This window comes from Aulonocara sp. 'chitande type north' Nkhata Bay, linkage group LG7 (assembly GCF_057382095.1).
Source record: "Aulonocara sp. 'chitande type north' Nkhata Bay isolate Kocher_YH1m ecotype deep benthic linkage group LG7, A_spYH_male_GT1.1, whole genome shotgun sequence".
NCBI classification, from domain to species: Eukaryota; Metazoa; Chordata; class Actinopteri; order Cichliformes; family Cichlidae; genus Aulonocara; species Aulonocara sp. 'chitande type north' Nkhata Bay.
In genome coordinates this window covers 48,797,844-48,817,747 of record NC_141350.1, presented here as the reverse complement: position 1 = coordinate 48,817,747, position 19,904 = coordinate 48,797,844, and the positions used below count along the sequence as shown (strand labels likewise).

The window sequence follows — 19,904 nt, the reverse complement described above, 5'->3', positions numbered from 1 at the left end:
GCTCCTGGTTTGGAGCTCTCGTCCAGCGTCGTCTCGGGCTCGAGACCTTCAGGCACTGGTCAGGCCCAAGAGCACTCTCTCAGCTCTAGTCAGCACCACAGCTAAGCTCTGTCATTTCTCAGCTGTAATCATACCACCCCAGTCAAACGTGCAAGCAGGTTTTTAGGCTTGGCTTGTTTTAGTGTTAGAGTGTGTGTCACTCCCCTCCCCTAAGCACAGGTGGACTTGTAGGGAACATTGCCAAATAGTTTTGGTTTAGACGGAGGGAGGGGTGTTGGCTGAGGCTGGTGGGTGTAGCAGGTTTTTTTTTTTTTTGTTGTGTTTCTTAGATAACCGCTTCGTGGAGCGGTACCTTTTCACTCCCCCAAATCACGGACACACCTTCAGAGCAAATTTGAGTGTGTTTCGTGCCTGCTCTCACTTTCACAAGTCTGCCAGTGCTGAGACAGTGCTGTGTTTCCTGACAGGGAGTGAGAGAGGAACTGAAATCAAAACTTCTCTTCTTAAAAGGTCAGTAACATCTCGCTGTCTCTGTTCACTTTTCTGCTCTTTTCTCTGTCATGCTATCATTTGTCATCATCGAAAAAGTCGTAAAGTGAGGTTCACATTTTCTCTCTGTTCTGACAAAAAAAACAAAACAAAAAAGTTCAAAGCATACACAAGCTGCCGGCTACCTCCTGCGCACCAGAATCAAACTAACGGATGGCTGACCTTTTGCAGAATCGGGCTCTTCTGTGCGACCCATTTTAAATTGCAAATTGCTCCATGTTTCAAACTTTTCACGATGGAATATATATGTTTAAAAAAATGTAAAAAAAATAGACTGCTCAGCTATGCAGAAACTTTTCTCTGTGCATATCTCGCAACAGATGTGCACACAGTGAGTGAAAAGACTCCCCCTTTCAAACAGCAACCGCACACCAAGGGAGGAAGCAAGTGAAAGCATGACAGAGCTGGAACAGATTGAAAGACTGATATCATTTTTTTTTTTTTTACTGTTACTTGTTTTTGTTGTAGTAGCAGCTTGTAGAACTACACGAAGATTGATTGCACGTGACTTTAATCTCGCATCTGCGACTGTACGATCGGCCCGAGCACAGCCTGATCATACAATGCCTCTAACTGACGAAGTAATAACAAGACGATCGGACACATGGGTTAACATCTGTCCGGCAGGAGTCCGTTTAATCACCGCTCGCGTTTTAGAGCAATCTTAGCTTCTGTGCAACAGATGTGGGGGCAGAGGTGTGACATTCACATTTCTTTCACTCTTCCTGTGACTCCTCATCAAATGCCACGAATAACTTCAAGAGTATCATTACAGGGCAGTTATACGCGATACTGTAACAAGGTACTGAAGTATTCTTGAGACGACACGACTGAATCATTGTGCGAGATGTCAACTGTCCTGCTTTCCGTGTTAGTAAGGCTGGCATGGTCCTAACTGAAGTGGCGAATGCAAAACCTTCGGCTGATTTGAAAAAAACCTTGCAATTATGCACTATATGCTTCAAATACTGTACAAACAAGCGGTGGTTTTAATCAACAGGTTATGACAAAGGATCTCAGTTTCCAGTACCGACCTAAAAACAGGCAGCTGTGGTCTAAAGCAGCTTCACAGCTCACGAACCACATTATTATCACCAGGTTCTCAATTTAGATACGCAGTGTGTTTCCGTTTATCAGAGAACTAGATGGATCGTATGAAAATGAATGGAAAATTAGAAAATGAGCCGCTTCCTCAAAATGCGGTGCGAGATGATAAAGGGAATGTGAGCAAAACAAAACTTCAAATACAATAAAGCAGCATGTACAGAAGATATCAGCTTGAAAGCTTATCAGCCATCATTGTTAATTTAAAAAAAAAAAAACAACCTTACAGAGCTTTCTTTCCTGTTGCTGTGAGGTTAGATGGGGATAAAATCAAGTAGACGCTACCACACCTATTCTCGTCTGACTACAGCTCCACGTCTGCTTCTTTCTCTCTCTAGGATTAGTGATTTGAACCTGATCCTCACTGGTCTTTTGTTGCAGGGCCTCGCTTACGTCGGCTGTGTTTAACAAACATTACCCGGGACAGATTTCAGCCGGTGTTTGTATAATCTCACCTACAGTATGCCGTGCAGATCACGACAAGCCGGTTAGCTTAGCGAGCCGGCGTGTAAGGGCACAAAAAGTGCTTGACTAAGAGATTTTAACAGCCCTGAATCAATTTGTCAAAATGAATGAAGACGCGGCTTCACATCTGAAGAATTATGCAATGTGTTCATTGTGAGACTGACGGTGAATGAGTCCGCACGCCTTCTTCCCACCTGACAGCATGTGGGCATGCCCATGTAACAGCATCCACACAGGGATACACAATCTGATGCTAACCTTCTGTGACACAGATGTCATCACGGCAGCTGTCCTGAATCTGATTCTTTTTCTTTAAGAAAACTGCTCAGAAAGCAGAGAGGACAAAAAAACGCCCTCCAAAAAAACCTGATCTGTTAGACGCATACCCGCAAAAACTTGTGTTCAGGTTAATGTGCTGCGTGTGTTTGCATGTCTACAATGGCAGAGGAGCCATTTTTGTGTGCACGCGTGCGTGTCCGCCCTCCTCCGTAGGATCGAGGTCCAGGTTTTGTTGTGTGTGTGTGTTTTTCTGTGTGTGTGTGTGTGTGTGTGTGGAGTTGGGCTGGGTGAGTAAGCCGCCCCTCACAGATGAATAGAGGATGGGAGGAGGCTTGAAGAGGCTGCCGTGGGTGGGAGGCCCAAGCCCTGCCAAAAAAGCTCCTTCTGTGGGATTTGTGTACTTTTGCGTTCCTCACGAAACACAGCGCCTGGCTCCAACGACAGAAGCAGCCGGGGGGAGGGAGGTGGGCCCTTTCTCTCCCAGGGGTCGGCTCGATCACACCCTCTGCTTTTCAAGCTATATCCCATCTTTCCGTTTACAGTGCTCCTCCTTTTCATCTCCACATCCAGTATTTTTCTTAAAAATAATAAACCGACCGATTATACTCGCACACTTTGACTTCCTGGGAACACCTCTTGCCTCACACTTCCTGCTCACCACCTACCCTGACACTAAACTCTTCAAAAACAACATAATCAAGGCATTTGGGTTCCTTTAAGTTATTACTGCTTTACATAAATATATCGCTTTACTTTTGAGCTGTGTGTGTCTGTGCTTTATCTGAAAGGTCTCGCAAAACTGCAAAAACAAACTCGATCACACAGAAACTTGTTTCATGTTATGAACTTCTATTAATAATGCAACAGTTGCTTTGTATTTACTAAATCACAGAGTGTCTTGTAGTGGTTTTTTTTATGCATTCCTTAGCAGGGTCATAGTCATCAGAGAAATATTTTTGTCATACATTTCAACATCTGAAATGTCAGTGGCAGCCGCAATTTGTAATGTGGTTGCGCAGTGAAGCATTTCACATACAATTTGTGGGTGTTTCCTGAATGTTACCTAGATAATACAAAATAGGGCCCCTGTAACCACTAGCAACCCACCTAGCTTTAACCTGGCGACAAGCACAAAGAAAGGCATTGGCTCTCGGCAGTTTGGCAATCGGGTAAAATGACTGGCTGGTAAATTAGAAAACGAAGAACAGCCGCACGTATAGTGTGGGGAAACATATAGAGCATAGAGCCGCGTGTCATTCAGCATCAGGGAGTTAGATGAAGAAAAGAAGAAAGGGAGGAGAAGGAAAAAAGAGAGCGTGATTTCATAATGTCTAAAAGAAAGATCTGGGTTGAATAAGTGGGTCCACCCACCTGTGTGTGAGAGGCAGTGAGAGAGAAAGCAGGGCTGGATGGCAGTTTTAGAGACATGAGTGTGTGGGTTAGGCTAGCTGGCCTGCTTATGCTATCTAATCACTGGGAGAGAAAGGAGAGCAACATGCCTTGATCCACCCACCTACCCCAGACAAACAGCAGTTAGCCTGCTAAGTACTATATGTAGTCGCCTGCAGCTCGAGGTGCTTCACTGGGAGATAAAATGTGACAGAGTTTGCAGGTAACACACACACACACAGAACAATTATGCCTCACTCTGTGCTTGGGAGAAACAGAGATGTGTCAGTCTAGAGGCCACTGTGGTTCACAACTTCGTAAGAGAGAGCGTTTGAGTTTAAGCTGCCAAACACACAAACACGCAGGTTTCAGGTCGAAATAACTCTAATGAGACATCGCTCACTGTCTTTTGTTTTCTAACCAGATTAGTCAAATTAATTTTAACCCCGTCCACGCAGATTTCAACGTTCTTTATCTCAGAATATTTGCTTTCCGTGTGTGGATCATTTTATAAGTTCTGCTTGTGTTTTGTCACAGATTAGTTACCTGCTGTGATACCTGAGTGGGTGGGATGAAATTGGGTTCGCCTCCAAAAATAGCTGACCTGCGCATCGAGCTTGTGTATTTTGCCAGTGTGCATGCGGTTCACAGCGGTCCGCCACCTCGTGCATGTGTGTGTGTGCATGTGTGTGTGTTCCATGACAGGCATCTGTCTCCCCTGCCCTGCAGCCTGACTGGTTTTAATTAGGAGGTGCCAGAGTGCCTGAGGGCTCTCTTGCTGACACACACACGTACACATGCTCTCTCTCTCACACTCGCACACACACACACAAACATGCGTACAGCATACACACAATACCTGAGGGCAGACAGAGGCTGTCCCACCAAGGCTGGCCTCCTTCTCGTTATCACCGTAAGGAGTTGTCTTCATTCACCTGACGACCCTCGCGAAACACGCACGTACACAACGCTCACACAAAAATACAGACACCAAACCAATCCAGCAAACACAACAAAACCCATTCTGAAGTCAAATTGCGCTAGCGGGGCCATGACTCTTTGTACATTTTGTTGGGATTATTACGCCTTGAATACATTCTTCTCAAAAAAGCGGCCTCAAACATGACGAATGATCAAATTTACCTTTAAGAAAACACTCAGTGGATTCATACAAAGGAGTGCAGCCAACTGTGTGAGACTTTCACTGAGTACTTGCAGTTCTTTACCTCCCTTCTGGCAAAGCTTCCCATATTTATTAGGCTGTTTGAAAAGAAGGCCCAATGGGAGAAAGTTAAAGCCCAAAACAGACAGGTCAGCAGACAGGAAACGCCCTCGTCTCACTCACCCAAATGGCATGCTCCAAGGTGAGTTCTAATGACCTCAGTGCAATGACAGATGGGTGTGTATCTCTGTGAATGTTTGTCTGCGAGTGAGCGAGGCAGAGCTTGCAGTGGGTTTGAACACATTCAACCCTCCCTTTGTGTTTAATCAACATTGCATCTCCAAGTGCCTGGCTGTCCTTGGCACTTGAGGCAAGGGATGTTAGACCTGGGAGGCTGCTGCGATGCCCTATCTCTGGATGGAAGAGGAGTGGGGGTAGTGAATGCCTCCCTTTCCTGCTTCTCTCCCACACCAGGCCACACCTGGCTTCAGAGTCAAAGTATGAGTTTGGCCGGTCGTGTTTGTCTGCCTCTACAGTTTTTATTAATCCTGGGAAGGTCAGCTGAGCTTGTCCCTGAACTGTTTTAGCACGCTCGTGGGCTATGTGTATACTGCTGCATTTTAACACTGATTCTTAGCAGTTATAAGTACTTCTTGAAAAGTCAGAATCCAGAACTGCTTTACAGACCCCCTTCAGGTCAGAGTTCACATTTATCCCATCAGAAAGTGGTCGGTCACTTTTGTGGAGGTGAAATCTATATTTATGCAGCTACTTTAGTCAGTTTGGCATATTCGCAACTTGATGAAACAATATGAATGTCTTTTGGGAACACTTAAGAAAAAGTGATTCCAGCAGATATTCAGAACCAAAGTGCGTCCATAAGACAGCCTCAACTCTCCAGGCATCCTTGTAATACCTCTTTGCAGCTAGTTTGAGAAGCGTCTACCTAAACGCTAGGTGGCGGAGGCAGGGCCCTGTTTGCCAAACAAGGCGAACTAAAAAGCTGCAGTCTAGGATCACACTATTTCATACCAGTGGCACATGTAAAAATTCACTCTGTGATACGTGGCTGCTGTGCTGCTACGAGACCATCTGAGATGCTGATGAGATCTTCTCAGACGTGCCAAAAAGAGCCAATTTTAGTATTAAGAATCGGACTGCCGTGTTTATGGTCTGCACAGAAGGCCAAGCTGAGTATAGCACCAAAGTTTTCATGATATCAACTTTATGTAATGATGCTTCACACCCCATCCCCCATCCAAAGTGCCAATCTGGTGCCCTTGTATGTGTATCTTGCTGGGAGCAGCAGGTGGCAGTAAACAGGTACACTGACACACCAGTCAGAGAGACGGACAGACAAAACAGATGACTCTTACTCAGCCCTCATGACTGTGAGCGCGCACAGAGCAGGCGGCAAGATCCACCGCTTTTTCCTGGAGAAAGGGGAGGAGGAATGAGTTGTTAGCTTAGAGAAACACAAAAGACTGAGAGACACAGAAAAAACGTTTGATTGTTATTTGCACAGCAGTTAAAAATAGCTTATGTTATTTTGTGATTAAGCCAATTAAACTCGTCGCTGCATATGGGATGAAGATGCACTTTTTTTGGCCTTAATGCACATTTCTCACCAGATTTTCTGATTTAAGTCATATAACATGTTCAGGTTGTCCTGAAAAGAAAGAAAGGCAGAGCTGAGATTGTACGAGCAGTTTTAAAGGCCTTTAAATTAAGCTGCGTATTAATTTGCCATAGACGTTTGTGAAGTTTTGTCACCAAACACAGAGCTGCATGGCAAATCTGTGTTTAACAAATTGCATGTCAGCGCCACGAGATGACTGTTTTCAATCTGCAGTTCAAAAGCCTGCACTTCTTTTTTTATGCTTTTTTTTCTTCCGAGTTTAGAACAAAGCAATACGCACAGGTACCACTTACAGAGCGCTGCTGTGACGGCAGCAGGCGTGTTTAGAACAGATAGTCGAACTTTTTAGGAAGACAAACGCTGTTTTTCTGGCCGTCTGGCTGGGCTGCTAGCAGTTAGTGGCTTACCCTGTTTATATATACTAGATGCCAATGCGAACTGGCCTGGGCTCTCACCCTGTACAAAACAGTGTAAACCACCGTGGGCATGGGCTGCGGTTTGCTTTGGTCCATTTTTTCCCCAAGTGGAAGTGGGCATAGCATAGTCTGATGTACGCTCTGATGTGTACTTGTTTGTGGAGGTTAACTCAACACAATTTGACTCCTTTCACTGTCTGATTGTCGGTTATGATATACGGTCGGTCAGAAATATTTTAGTAGATTTGAAGGTCCAGCAGCCACCAGGAAAACAATGGCTCGCTGCGTGCTCTACCATCGTGGACGAACATCTGCTCGGATCTCGCTTGCTGCCTTTAAACAGCAAGACTGCCGCTCTCTCTCATATTGCTTAGGCGGTAAAACTTATACGAATAAAAACAGTGAAGTATGACAAAGGGTGTGGTTTAATGATGTCACACAGGAAAACCCAATGGCTTTTTCGACACTGTGAATGTGCTTTGTCATAACATTTGGCTTGTGCGCGCGTGTGTGAAAGCAAAGGCAAAGGAAACACTTGTTCTCCCTTTTTCTTTCCCTCCGTCTTGCCATCACAAACATCTGACTCAACACAGAAAGGAGCTTAACAGGCAATCTCGTCTTGAAGTTTAACATCTCCTCAAAACTTCTGCCGAACCGAGTTTCCTCCTCTGTGCTCGAGCCTTTACAGAATGGCTTATTTCTACACCTTTTTCTGCATGAACTTCCTCCTCCTCTCCACAGACTGAGGTGGTGGTGCTCGCCAACTGTTACCCTGCCTCGGCGCTTTCTGACTCAAAACAGGACTCTAACGTTGGCCGTCTGCTCTTCACGGCCGGGTTTCTGAAACTTAGTTGAAACAACGGTTCGACAAAGCGAGAAAGAGAGAGAGAGAGAAAAAATAAAAGGTCTGTAAACAGACGCTTGTGGTATTTTTTTTCTTTTGTCGCGTTTGTGGTCTAATTCTGTCTCAGATACAGACAGCTTTTAAATAATACAGCCTTTCAAATTAACGCCACTGACTGAATCAGCTAGTTTAACGGGGTTATGCAGAAGTCTCTCAGGTCAAAATAGGTTGATTTATTAGGTTCTTTTTCCAGAAACTAGTCAGTTCTTGCTATCAGTATTTCTCTAAGGTGGGGTCAGTGTGTGGCTTCCTGTGGAAATAGCTTTAGATTTATTTCAAGTTTCATTTTTAATAGAATAGAAAAGAGCAGGTGTGGGAATAAAACTAACCTGATTTAAGTTCCACTTGCATTTCTGCTTCTCCTCATCTCAGTCTGAGACTCACCAACAGAGGTGCACAAAACACTTTCCCAACTTTTCTCTCTGTCTCTCGCTCCCTCTCTTTCTCCTTTCCATTTTTACCCTCCCTCAGTCTCCCCAAACAACCCCTTCGGGTTTCTTTTGCCCCGGTCCCTTTCTACCAAAATCCACTCTAACACAACTAAAAATTCATTTTGTCTGACCTAAATCAGAGGGTGTCTGCGCCATGGGCTTATTACACACTGCGCTTAAACTTGTGTTGTGGAGGAGGATGGGGTATTATTATCTTCCAGCTACCCACCCTGCTATAAAAACTAGTGGTGCGACATCTCCACAGCGCAGAGCTGCTGCCCTCCCTCCCTTCTTCCTCTCACTCTCTCGCTCGTCCTACATGAGCCACACACAACAGTGAGCCTGCCTGACTCTAAACTCCACACCAGCCACTCGGCTACACAGACAAACCCAAGAATCGCTCTCTGCTCTCCTCTGCTGCGCTGCTTTGCTTCCCTTCATTGGATATTTTTCCTTCCTGGGGTGTTTTTTTTTTTTTTTGTGAATGGGTATCTGAATCTAGTGTGAGGAGCTTGTGAATGGACTGACTGACAGACGGGCAAAGAGCGAGGCAGCTGTGTTTCAATTAAAGAGAGCTATGCTGAGAGGTCAAGTGAGGAGCAGCGGAGCTTCTTAGTAGTCTGGAAATACAAAGACACGTGAGAGTAATTGAGAAAGAGAAGGTACGGTAGGTGATGCCTGCTGAAATCTGTGGAATGCTGGGGGAACGTATCAAGACATGTGCAAATTTATTTGGATGTCAGACTTGTGGAACATCCACATGGGTGTGTGTGTGTGTAATCATTTCTGAGTATTACAGAGGATGTGTGTGTGTGTGTGTGCGCCCGTGTGAATCAGCTTGCACTTTTGGGTTGTGTGCATCACTTCAAATGAGCGCTTTAGACCATAAAGGCCCGAAAAGGTGCAAACAGGTCAATAAAACCACTTAACGACTCGTGTCATTATTCGGGCTGTGCAGTGTAAACACTGTGCCGTAAAGATGCTGGAAATAGCGCAGGCATTTATAGCATCACAACACATCTTGGAAATGCCAAACATAGTAGTTTCGGTGGACTTAAGTGCGTGTTTTGTCTCCAAAAGTAATTACACATTACAGTTTCTGTATCTATATGACACTCTCCGTTAAATCCACAAATACTCAGGTAATTTTTTTAAAAAGCAGGGAGGGGGCATGTTTTAGAGCACAGACAAAATAGACAAAAAAAAACATGTTATGGATTTGAGGCTGAGCTGTAAATGATTGTTTACAGCAAGTCAGCTTATAAGACCTCTTAGCTCATAAAGTTACAAAAAGCAGTGACCCGTAGTGCTCTTGTAACTGTTTACTCGCCGCTGTTTTTAAAGTTTCTGGTCTTCTTTTTTTATTCTACATCAAATTCTTTGTTGGAGCCAACTGAACAGAACAAAATGTAAATACAGTTGCCTACAACCAGCACATTTTAGAAAGCATTATTCAGCGGCATACAGAGATGCAAAACAAGGCTGTGCTGTAATGCTGACGTGCTGGTGGTAAACTACATGCAGTTACACACTATGTTAAAAGTCTGCTTAATGATTTATTAATCATATCTCAATTAATCCAATCAGTTTTTAAGCTTTACCTGCCAGTGTGTAGCTTAGTAAAGACACTCAATATTATCCTGTTTAAGTGTAAAGTTTAAAAAGCCTGACTTTTAAAAATACAAATAAATGTGAATAACTGCAAACTGGAAAACTGAAACAACTTTTTAAAAAAAAATGCTGTAATGATCATTTTATACTGTACCATCCTTACTTGTGGTTTGGGTTTTAACTTCCTCTGCTCATTTTTGGGGGTCTTTCCTCAGGCCAAACTGAAGAAAGTATCAGATGAGATTTAGAAACTGTCCATTATTTCAAACTGAATATGTGTGATTGAAAATCTTTCTTGTTTTATTGGCAATAAAGTAAACTTTTGGGGTGACTGAGACGGAGGCGGGTAACTGTGGGCCCCCCTGAAAGGCTCGAGAGATGACATTTAGCGCAAAGAGGCGCTTTAAGGAGCCGTGCGATTTGAACTGACCTTGGATCAGGTCCAGTGTTAACTTTAAATGAATCATTCATTTTTAATCAGTCAAGGCTGAGCGCTAGCCAAAGGTACAAATAACTGCAGACTTTCTGAATTAATTAAGTGAGCAATGCAGTATAACATTGTATTTAATGGCACTTTATGCATTTGACTGTGAATCTGTAGTTTGAAGTTACTTTGAAGTGCACAGCTTCAAAAGTTTATTTGTTTAGTTGGGTTTTTTTTTAACCTAAATGCTAACAATACTTAAAAAAAACCTCTGTGCTTTTGTTAAAACACACACACTAATTCCTAAAGCACTGACTGTTCCAAATAAGCAGCGTTTTCTGTTTAAATACTCGGATTTTGACCCTGACATTTCACCATTACTGCAAAGAGAAAATAAACCCCCAGTCATGAAGTTTAACTGGCATTGTGTCCTCCTTCCTCACCTTCTCTAATTGACAGCAATTAAGATAAAATATAAAAATCTCCCCCCCTTCATGCGGCCTAGAGGCTCAAAACTAACACTAACCATGGAAGTGTCTCCTCGAGGTGCACTGCTGTTTCACTGGCGATAATGGACTAGTTTACACAGCAGGTCAAATGAATGTCTTCCCTTAATAAGGGGGGTGAATTTTGGCTGTCAATACTGTAAATTATTGGCTGTGCAATTGTCCACCTGTGACAGTTGTTTCGCAGGTGTTTGCTATGGGCAGTCGGTGACAGGGGTAAACTCTGGCGGCTGGTGATTTAGCATGGGGGTCAGGTGGATGAACGGGCCTGACAGGAATAAACTAGGCACTGGGTGTTGGAGCGCACAGGCCAAATGAGCGTCTGCCCGTCACAAGGCTTGAGATGGACATTAGCTGGTGATTTGTGGCCTGAGCGGTCAGGTTTGGGGACAAGTTAGCCACTCTACTCTAGGCATAATGATGATACAGCTGCAACACGGACAGAGCGAGGTGGAGGAAGAGAAGGAGGAGGTGGTGAGGAGGAAGAGGAAGAAGAGGAGAATCATTAGGAGGAGGTGGCGCTGGTGGTCAGTGCCCGGAGAGCAGATGAAGTTCTCGGGAGAAAGACGACACTGGATGGAGGTGACACATAATTTGGGGCGGGAGTGCTGAGTTGAAAGTGTTGGTGACTAAGTGAGGCATGAGAGGAGATGCTGGCCAGTACAGGAAGGCAGAAAGAGAGGGAGACGGAAAAGCCTTTATTAGAGGTCAGTTTAGTAAATGAGTTGAACTCGTGTGAACTTTTTTTTCCCCACACTTGGAACTTCTTCCTTTAAAGCGGTGATGCAATTGTGACAGGTGCTAAAAGTTTTAATCAAAAACAAATTTTGTTTGTTTTTTGTTTTTTAATTCACTAAAAAAATCCAGCCATCTCATTATGGCAGGTTGTTAAACCTGACGACTACTTACCGAGTTGAGCTTTATTGCTAATAACTTGAAGTTGGTTTGAAAAGGGGACAGAAGGCGAGTCACTTTGTGCCCTTTCTCAAGGCGTCGCCGCCCTCGCTCCCCTTGATGGGTGGGTGGGGTGTTGCGTGTGCGTCTAAAGGGCTAAGACTTGTTTGGCTGATGAAATGTCGCTCCAGGACCTTGTGGTGGGAAAGCGGTGCCCTCCTCCCCTCCCTGTCTATGTGGCACATCCTCCTTAGATCCTCTCCACATTGTAATTAGGGGCCGGCCGCTAAGAGCTAGTGCTAGCTAGTGGCAGGCAAACAGTGGGAACGGGGAGGGGAGTGGCACTCGTCGGTTCAGTGGGTGAACAAACAGCAACAGCAGCACGTGTCCCATAGTTCCAGGAGTGGGTGGGATGGGTCGAGAGCAAAAAAAGAAAAGGAGAAGAAAAAAAAAACGAATGCGAGACAGTGAGTTCGCCAGGCCCTCCCAGTCGTTTTCTCCTGCTCTTATCCACTCAGTGTTGTTCCAAGCTCTGCACTATTGTTTGCCTTGGCAGGCTGTCGCAGGGAGGGGCCCCTCCGCTGGTGTTTGTGCAACCTGTTAGGGAACTTTTAGGGCCATCTGATCTCTCCCTGCTGGAGATTCTCTCACCTTTTTGCCCAGGCCAGGTTATTACTTTTAGGGAGGTTGTGCACATAGCGTGGGAATACAATAAAAAAAAAACTTCTATTCCTTGTAAAAGTGTAAAGTTGTGATGTGAGCTGCATACATCCTCATCATCATTTCCATTTTGCAAATCGCCAATCAAACAGCTCTGCCCCCCCAGCTCACTGTAACTTTCACTGTCGCATCGAGGCCGGCGTGCGTGCCTGCGGACATATATCCTACACTGCCACCTCCTCTATAGACATTTTAATTATGTCCACACTGTATCAATGGCACGAACATGGCAACAGTTCCCTAGCAACAAGATCGACAAGAATAAACTACATGTAAGATTGGTAAGGTACCTGAATTGTACACCTGCAGGTGAACTTGGGGATTTTTTCTGAAATAGGTTTTTTTTCTCCTTGTTTTTCCTTTTTTTTTTTTTTTTACTTCTGGCGTGATTCACTGCAGGAAGCTCAAGAAAGTGAGACACTTGGGTCTGTATGTGTGTGTGTGTGGCTTCAGAGCTGGCCCATTTCGGTTTAGTCAACAATGCAGCTGTGGTGTGTGGGGCTGCTTCAAAGTATTTATCTACACATGCCTCCAGTGACCACCAAGTGCGGATGGCTAAGTTTGAGCTCTATTCATAGATGTGAATGAATGAGCACCCTGCCAGCGGAGGTTTGATCACTAGAACTGTAAACAACAGTACAGTGAATCAACAGGTGGGAGCTCAGGCAGCTGTGGAGTGGAAAATGTGAAGAAAGAGAGCAGACCGAGAAGAGATTCATCTGTGCGTTTAGACAATAACGTGCTATATATCAGGCTTTTCAGGCACCGCGTTATAAGTGAAATGAGTGAGGATAGACTGCAAGTAAGCATTTTGACAGGATACAGTATCTAGAGTACAATCTGACCTCTTTTGTCGTTTTCTCCACTTCTCACCACATCCCAGTCTCTCTCTCTCACACACACACACACACACACACACACACACACACACACACACACAGTATTGTTCCGATGAACGTATCGGCTTGCCTCTTTTTCATATCTGATAGACGCAGACAAGAGGGATGGACGTTATAAGCGCTATCACAGAACGTCTCTCACACACTTTTTTATCACACCACCCAGTTTCGAATTGAAAAGTAAGAAGTAAGAAAGAAAAAAAAATCAAGAACCGCTTTAGGACTTATTAAAATGATGGGCTTCCCTAACTCACACACTTGCAACAAGAAATGATGATAACACATTCAAGAATAAATTACCCAACGTGATGTTTGCTCGAAATGAGACATGCTGTATTTACCACTTGTTGCTTTTGCTGCACAGATGGCACGCAAACAAGCATGCCTACAGTATATTTTAATAAAGTTAGACTGTCACTCATTGTGTTAACACTATCGGCCTCGGCGGAGAGACTCCCCTTATTCGCATATGAAAGCTTTTTTTGAAAGCCTTCACCCCATGAATGGACGCCGCTTGTCACCGGTGACAGCAGCAGCACCCGTCGTTACCGCTGCACTCTCTGCGTCGGCGTTTCAGAACCCCGCTTTGTTGTTTTCTTTAACATGCCTTCATTAAATCCTGCACCATCCACGTGGATGAGTCAAGTCAAGTTTACAGGGCAGGCTCTTTGCACGGCCAGGAAGCAAGAAGCCAGCTCTGTGGATTTTAAAGAACTATTATTCACCGCTTTCAAGTCAAAGTGAAAGTACATGTGACCAGTCATCAAATGCCAACAGGAAATTAAACAGGACCTGTTTAAAGCGATCAGCATAATATTTCACACTTGTGTGTACTGTTTTCAAGTCAGCATGTGGGCTTTTTCCTGAAAGATCCCCCCATATTAAAAAAACCAAAGGGCTCTTGAACAACATGTAATAATATTGAAAGTATTTTCAGATTTCTTATAACGTCAGTTGTGAGAAAAGCGTCAAAGGAGCTTTTGTGATGAGTATATCAAAGTATTTGCAAAGACATTTATTACACACAGTAAATCTGAAGTGTAAAAATGAACAGTATTTAAAAATACTTTTCAATACCTTTTTTGATGTTGTTAAATTATGCATTTATACTTTTTTCTGCATTAAAAATCAAAACCATTCACTGGTATTTATTTTTTAAATTAGAAAATAAAAGTAGCTTACCTTTGGGATTAAAAAAAAATAGTGCATTAGATTCAATTTTTTTTCCCTAAAACATTATTCAACAAATATTAACAAATAATAAAGACACAGAATAAATGATGGGAACCTTGTCAAAATGTAACCCCGCTTAAGTAAAAAGCAAAGTTTCAGGTCGAGAATAAGAGAATTAATTTCGGTGACGATTCAGAATTTGTATCTTTTTTCAGTTGCCACCAGATGTTTCACTTGTACCGCTTTTTGTCTCTACAACCAGCAGAGATAAAGAGAGAGAAGATGGTCCACCACAGAGAGGAGGATCTGATCGGAATCCCCTTCCCAAATCACAGCAGCGACGTCCTCTGCAGCCTCAACGAGCAGCGTCGCGACGGGCTGCTCTGCGATGTCATCCTCATCGTCCAAGACCAGGAGTACCGCACCCACCGCTCCGTCCTGGCCGCCTGCAGTCAGTACTTCAAGAAGCTCTTCACAGTGGCCACTACTGATGGCGGAGATCCCAATCACGCCGCGGCTGTGTATGAAATTGACTTTGTGGCTCCAGAGTCGCTCACAGCCATCCTGGAGTTCGCCTACACGTCCACGCTGACTGTGACGGCGTCAAACGTCAAAGAGATCCTGAATGCAGCTCAGATGCTGGAGATACCCTGCATCATTAACGTTTGCCTGGAGATCATGGACAGCGGTGGCGGAGGGGGTGGCGGTGGGGGTGGGAGAGAGGTGGAAGGGGAGGAAGATGAAGAGGAGGAAGAAGAAGAGGAGGAAGAGGAAGAGGAGGACGAAGAGGAGGACGCGGGGTCGAGAAAGGATGAGCACGAGGAAGAAGAGGACAATGTCAGCGAGAGGTCGCTCCAGTCTTCCACGAGCAGGGGGGAGCGGACGCCCCCGGGGATGGAGGATTCGCCACCTCCGAGCACCTCTAAGTACCACCAGCAGTTCGGGCTGCACAGGGAGACGCCCCAGTCGCAGTCTCCAGAAACCATGAGAAAGCAGGTGAAATTCAGGGGATATCATCTTGTTTTTGTTGATAATCTTATCTTATTTAAGCTCTAAAACTAATGTATCTAAAACTTGTGTTTCAGGAGAGCATTGAGACTCGAGCTCTGAAAGATTTCTCCATCGAGTCTCTCCTGCAGGAAGGGCTCTACCCTCGCATGCCAGCACTGGACAGGAGGTCCAACTTTTCTCCTCTCCTCCCAGGATTCTACCCCCCGATGTGGGCCGCTGAGTTCCCAGCTTTCCCTCAGCAGCTCCTGGAGCCAGCCCACCACCCTCACATGGGGGCTTCACCACAAACCAGGCTCCCCCACAGCTTCCCTGCCTCCACACCACTCGAAGCCTCCAGACCCCTTGATCTGGCCGTAAAAAGAGAGATCATAAAGGAGGAGATGAAAGATGAAGTCCCTCCCAGTATGCTCCAAGGCGAACTGCTGAAGGAGTTTGTCAGCTCGAACCTGGACGGCACTATGAACGCAGGGTCAGTGCCAGCGGAGAGTCATCCGCTGGGTCCCATTAAGGATGAGGCAGACTTTCGGTCGTACCTGAGTTTTCTGAGCTCCGCATCCCACCTGGGTGCGCTGTTTCCCCCCTGGCAGCTGGAGGAGGAGAGGAAGATGAAGCCCAAAGCGTCACAGCAATGTCCCATCTGCAACAAGGTCATTCAAGGAGCTGGGAAACTGCCACGGCACATGAGGACACACACAGGGGAGAAACCATACATGTGCACAATCTGTGAAGTACGATTCACCAGGTATGTGGAAAGCAAACCCAACTGCTGCACATTAACAATTTGCATTATCTTGACATCTTCATCTAGCATACAAAGAGTGTAAACTGCAGGGTTAACGGAAAAGTACCCCATGCTCTTTTCACTGAGGTTAATCTGTTTTCACCTCATCTGAATATCAAAGACGGTAAAGTGGAAAGCCCCCTCTGCTTTTGCATTAGTGGTATCTCACTTACCTACATCCTCCCACTTTGGCATAGTTTCCACTTTTATTTTTAGAGCAGAACTTTAATGTTGACACTAAAAGGAAATCATCTGTGTTGGCTTTTTTTTTGTAAATCAGTCACTTGTAAAACTCGATGACTGAAAGGGCAATGGTGTAGGATTTATGTGTTACTCTCATTTTGTGAAAGTGTGCGGTTTTCTTCTTTTCTCAGACAAGACAAGTTGAAGATCCACATGCGGAAGCACACAGGTGAACGCCCCTACATCTGCCTTCACTGCAACTCCAAGTTTGTCCACAACTACGACCTGAAAAATCACCTGCGCATCCACACGGGCGTCCGTCCGTATCAGTGCGAACACTGCTACAAAAGTTTCACGCGGTCTGACCACCTGCATCGACACATCAAGCGGCAGAGCTGCCGAATCTCACGCCCCCGGCGGGGACGGAAGCCAGCTGCTTGGCGTTCAGCGCCCCCCGGCAACTTCCTGTGTCCCCCTACTGCTGCGACCAACCGGTTCGAGGAGAGCAGGTTGAGCCCCGCATACCAGGGGGTCAAGAGTCACGCACTTGGGGAGCTGCTGGGCCTCGGGAACAGAGGTCAGGGGTTTAAGAGCGCGGACGCTGCCGGCAGGGAGAGTAGGGAGGAGCTGCGGGCAGAAGGGAAGCACATCTCGGAGGAGGAGAAGCCGGGAGCTGGGAGGCAGAGGGGAGTGTTTGCTTTTGCTCTAGCTGGAGAAGAAGTGCTTGCCCAATCTCCATATTATGCTGCGACCTCTAACCCCTGGGCCATGAGGCTGGAGCGGGCTCCACCCATCCCTGAGCCGGCCAAATGAACACTGGTCTGCAGAAGACAAAATGAAAAAAAAAGACAAAGAAAATGTCTTTAATCTCTGCATCTCATCTGCTCCAGAAAGCTAAAGCACCTTTTACACAGAGAGAGAGAGACAGCAAGAGAGAGTGACGTGTCAATGAATAGCTTGAAGCCTGCTGATACGGCAAACAGATATTCAATCAAAAAGCAGACTTCTGTCACATCTGCACGAAACAGTAGGTCAACACAGGTCTTACTATTCACATTAATGAAGGTTCTCTTCTAAATGAATGTGATTAGCAGCACCCGTGAGTACCTGCAGCACGATGTCGTGGCCGACGGCGACAAAAAGGTCTATACTTCTTCATCCCCGTGAATGTTTACATATTCCTTCAAAAGAAGCAAAACAGTCTGTTTATGAGGGATGCCGTTTTCGTACATGTATATTTTTTGCATTATTTATTCAAAACGCTGTAAAAAAAATTTTTAAATTCTGATAAGATTCCTCTGAAACTGAAAAATTTGTTTCTTTAAAATGCAGAATGTAAACACGTGATCGCAAATGTATAAAAAGGGGGAATTTATTGTCAAAAATGGCATTAAGTAGATTTAATTAACATAAAAGAAAACTGAAATATAGCTTAATAAATCAATAAATAACCCTTCACTGAGACAATTTCACGTTTTTATTTTAAGTCGTTGGGTTTATGTGTTGAAAAAGGGCAGCGCTCTCCAAATAAAAGCATCTATGGTGCTAGGATGCTTTAGTTGTCATCTTATAGTTTTCTAAAAATAAAGGGAGACCACTTGAAAACTTAATTAGGAGACACGATGATGCATTACGATCCCTCCACTGCCTTTATTCACATTTAAGCTCTTTTGTCTGCACTATTGTACATATGGATCCAAACTTTTTGGCCATGCTGGTGTTAATTACAGTTCTGTTGCTGATGTTGTAAAAATAAAGGAGTAAATAAATAAAGAAAAAGAAAAGAAAAGCTCTTAAAAGACTATGAGAAATCCATCCAAAGATGTGTGCTTTGATATTTCAGACTTGAATAAGATTTTGTTTTAATGTTTATGACCACGTGTCTTCAGAGGATGTATATTTCTGACTAATCGATTGCCGCTCTAGCTACACGGTATGCTTGTGTTTTGTTTTTTGGGGGGTTTTTGGGTTTTTTTGGTTTGTTTTGGGGGGTTTCTGCTGCAAGAAATCAATAATTTTTTTTCCGTCTAATGTTCAGCTCTGATTCGTGTATAAAGAAGTAACAAAAAAATATTTGAATTGAAATGGGAAAGTATTTTCTTGCTATTTATGGCGTATTTAAATGAATGAGCCTTGGCTATATTTTGCAAATCTGTTTTATAAAGACACTAAATGCAAAAAAAACTAAAAAACAACCCAACTTTGCTCTTGTCTTTATTATGTCAAATGTGTTTGTACTCCTATTTTTTATTTTATTTCTCCAGATCCAGGCAAAGGTTTCTGGAAAGCTCGGTCACATGCTAAATTGTTGCTTAAAGTTAAGATTAGCATAGGGTTTGGGTTTAGGCTTACATCAAGCAAAAGTTAGTGATTAGGTGTGTATTTGGCATAAGTGCTAGAATAACACAAGATTTAGAAAAGGCAGGCAGAGATTATAGTTGAGACAACACGGGATCACGTGTCAACGTGTGTCCGCACAATTATGGATGAATAAATAACTTTACCATCAAATGATCATAAAACGTAATTATAGAAGGCCTCGTTCAGGTCTCCACAGACTCTAAACCCAGAGAAGTTCCCTCATGTCGCACAGTTATTTAGGCATTCATTCATCACTTTTATATCAAGCAATTTAATTACCCTAACATTTAGCTACTTAAGAATGTGTTGGTGGTGGTGGGATGCTTACAAGCTCCCTGCCCAAAATTTTTAATCGTGCTATTTATGCATCATTTTCAGGAGGCACGACAGCCATAGAAGCTGCTTGTGGCCAAGAAGTTACACAATAATTTAAATGTCTTTATTAGCATAAAAAAGGCGAGCGAAATTAGTTTTATCCAGTAAATCAAGTGTAGGCTTTGTTATCTGCTATCTGCTCTTTATAATCTCCACTGCCACTACACTGTTTATTATTCACACCCACACAAACAACACCACAGAGCTCCTCAGCTGGAGCTTTTATGGGTAGGCAGCATTACTGTGATGCCGGGTTCATATCCCTGCAGAGGTCAAGCATATGAGTCCTATAGTAGTATATATAAAACACGTATTTGTCATTAATGAGACTGAAATCGAGACACAAAGAGAACGTAGCAGGATGAATAGTGAACTGCACAGAGTGAGGTTATAAAAGTGTTGCTTGAGAAGTGATTGATGGATTTGTTCAACGTGTTACCGGGATGAGACATCACTAATTAACCCCTGACACAAAAACTCAGAGGCCTACGTCCTGCTCCCTCTGTACCAGATTAACAGTTAGATATGTTCATCTGAACTTTAATCTTTCAGAGAAAAACCCCAGGTAAAGTCAGCATATTAGAATATGTGAGCAAATGTACCCGCTGATAACAGATCACCAAAATCA

At 44.2% G+C, this 19,904-nt stretch overlaps 1 protein-coding gene across 5 annotated transcripts; it reads left to right on the top strand.

The window, feature by feature from the left end:
* Positions 1-212: 212 nt before the first annotated feature.
* On the top strand, positions 213-18,767 carry zbtb7c (zinc finger and BTB domain containing 7C). Of its 5 annotated transcripts, none has more exons than XM_086300957.1 (4): positions 213-510; positions 14,831-15,561; positions 15,651-16,318; positions 16,732-18,767. In XM_086300957.1, exons 2-4 carry the CDS (start codon positions 14,848-14,850, stop codon positions 17,351-17,353), a joined length of 2,004 nt encoding a protein of 667 aa, XP_086157083.1. In that variant the 5' UTR covers positions 213-510; positions 14,831-14,847; the 3' UTR covers positions 17,354-18,767. The 5 variants fall into 5 exon arrangements, with proteins under 5 accessions (XP_086157083.1, XP_086157081.1, XP_086157084.1 ...); XM_086300955.1 differs by having other exon boundaries at positions 214-510; positions 14,828-15,561; XM_086300958.1 differs by lacking the exon at positions 213-510 and adding an exon at positions 3,510-4,009 and having other exon boundaries at positions 14,828-15,561.
* The last annotated feature ends 1,137 nt before the right edge of the window (positions 18,768-19,904 follow it).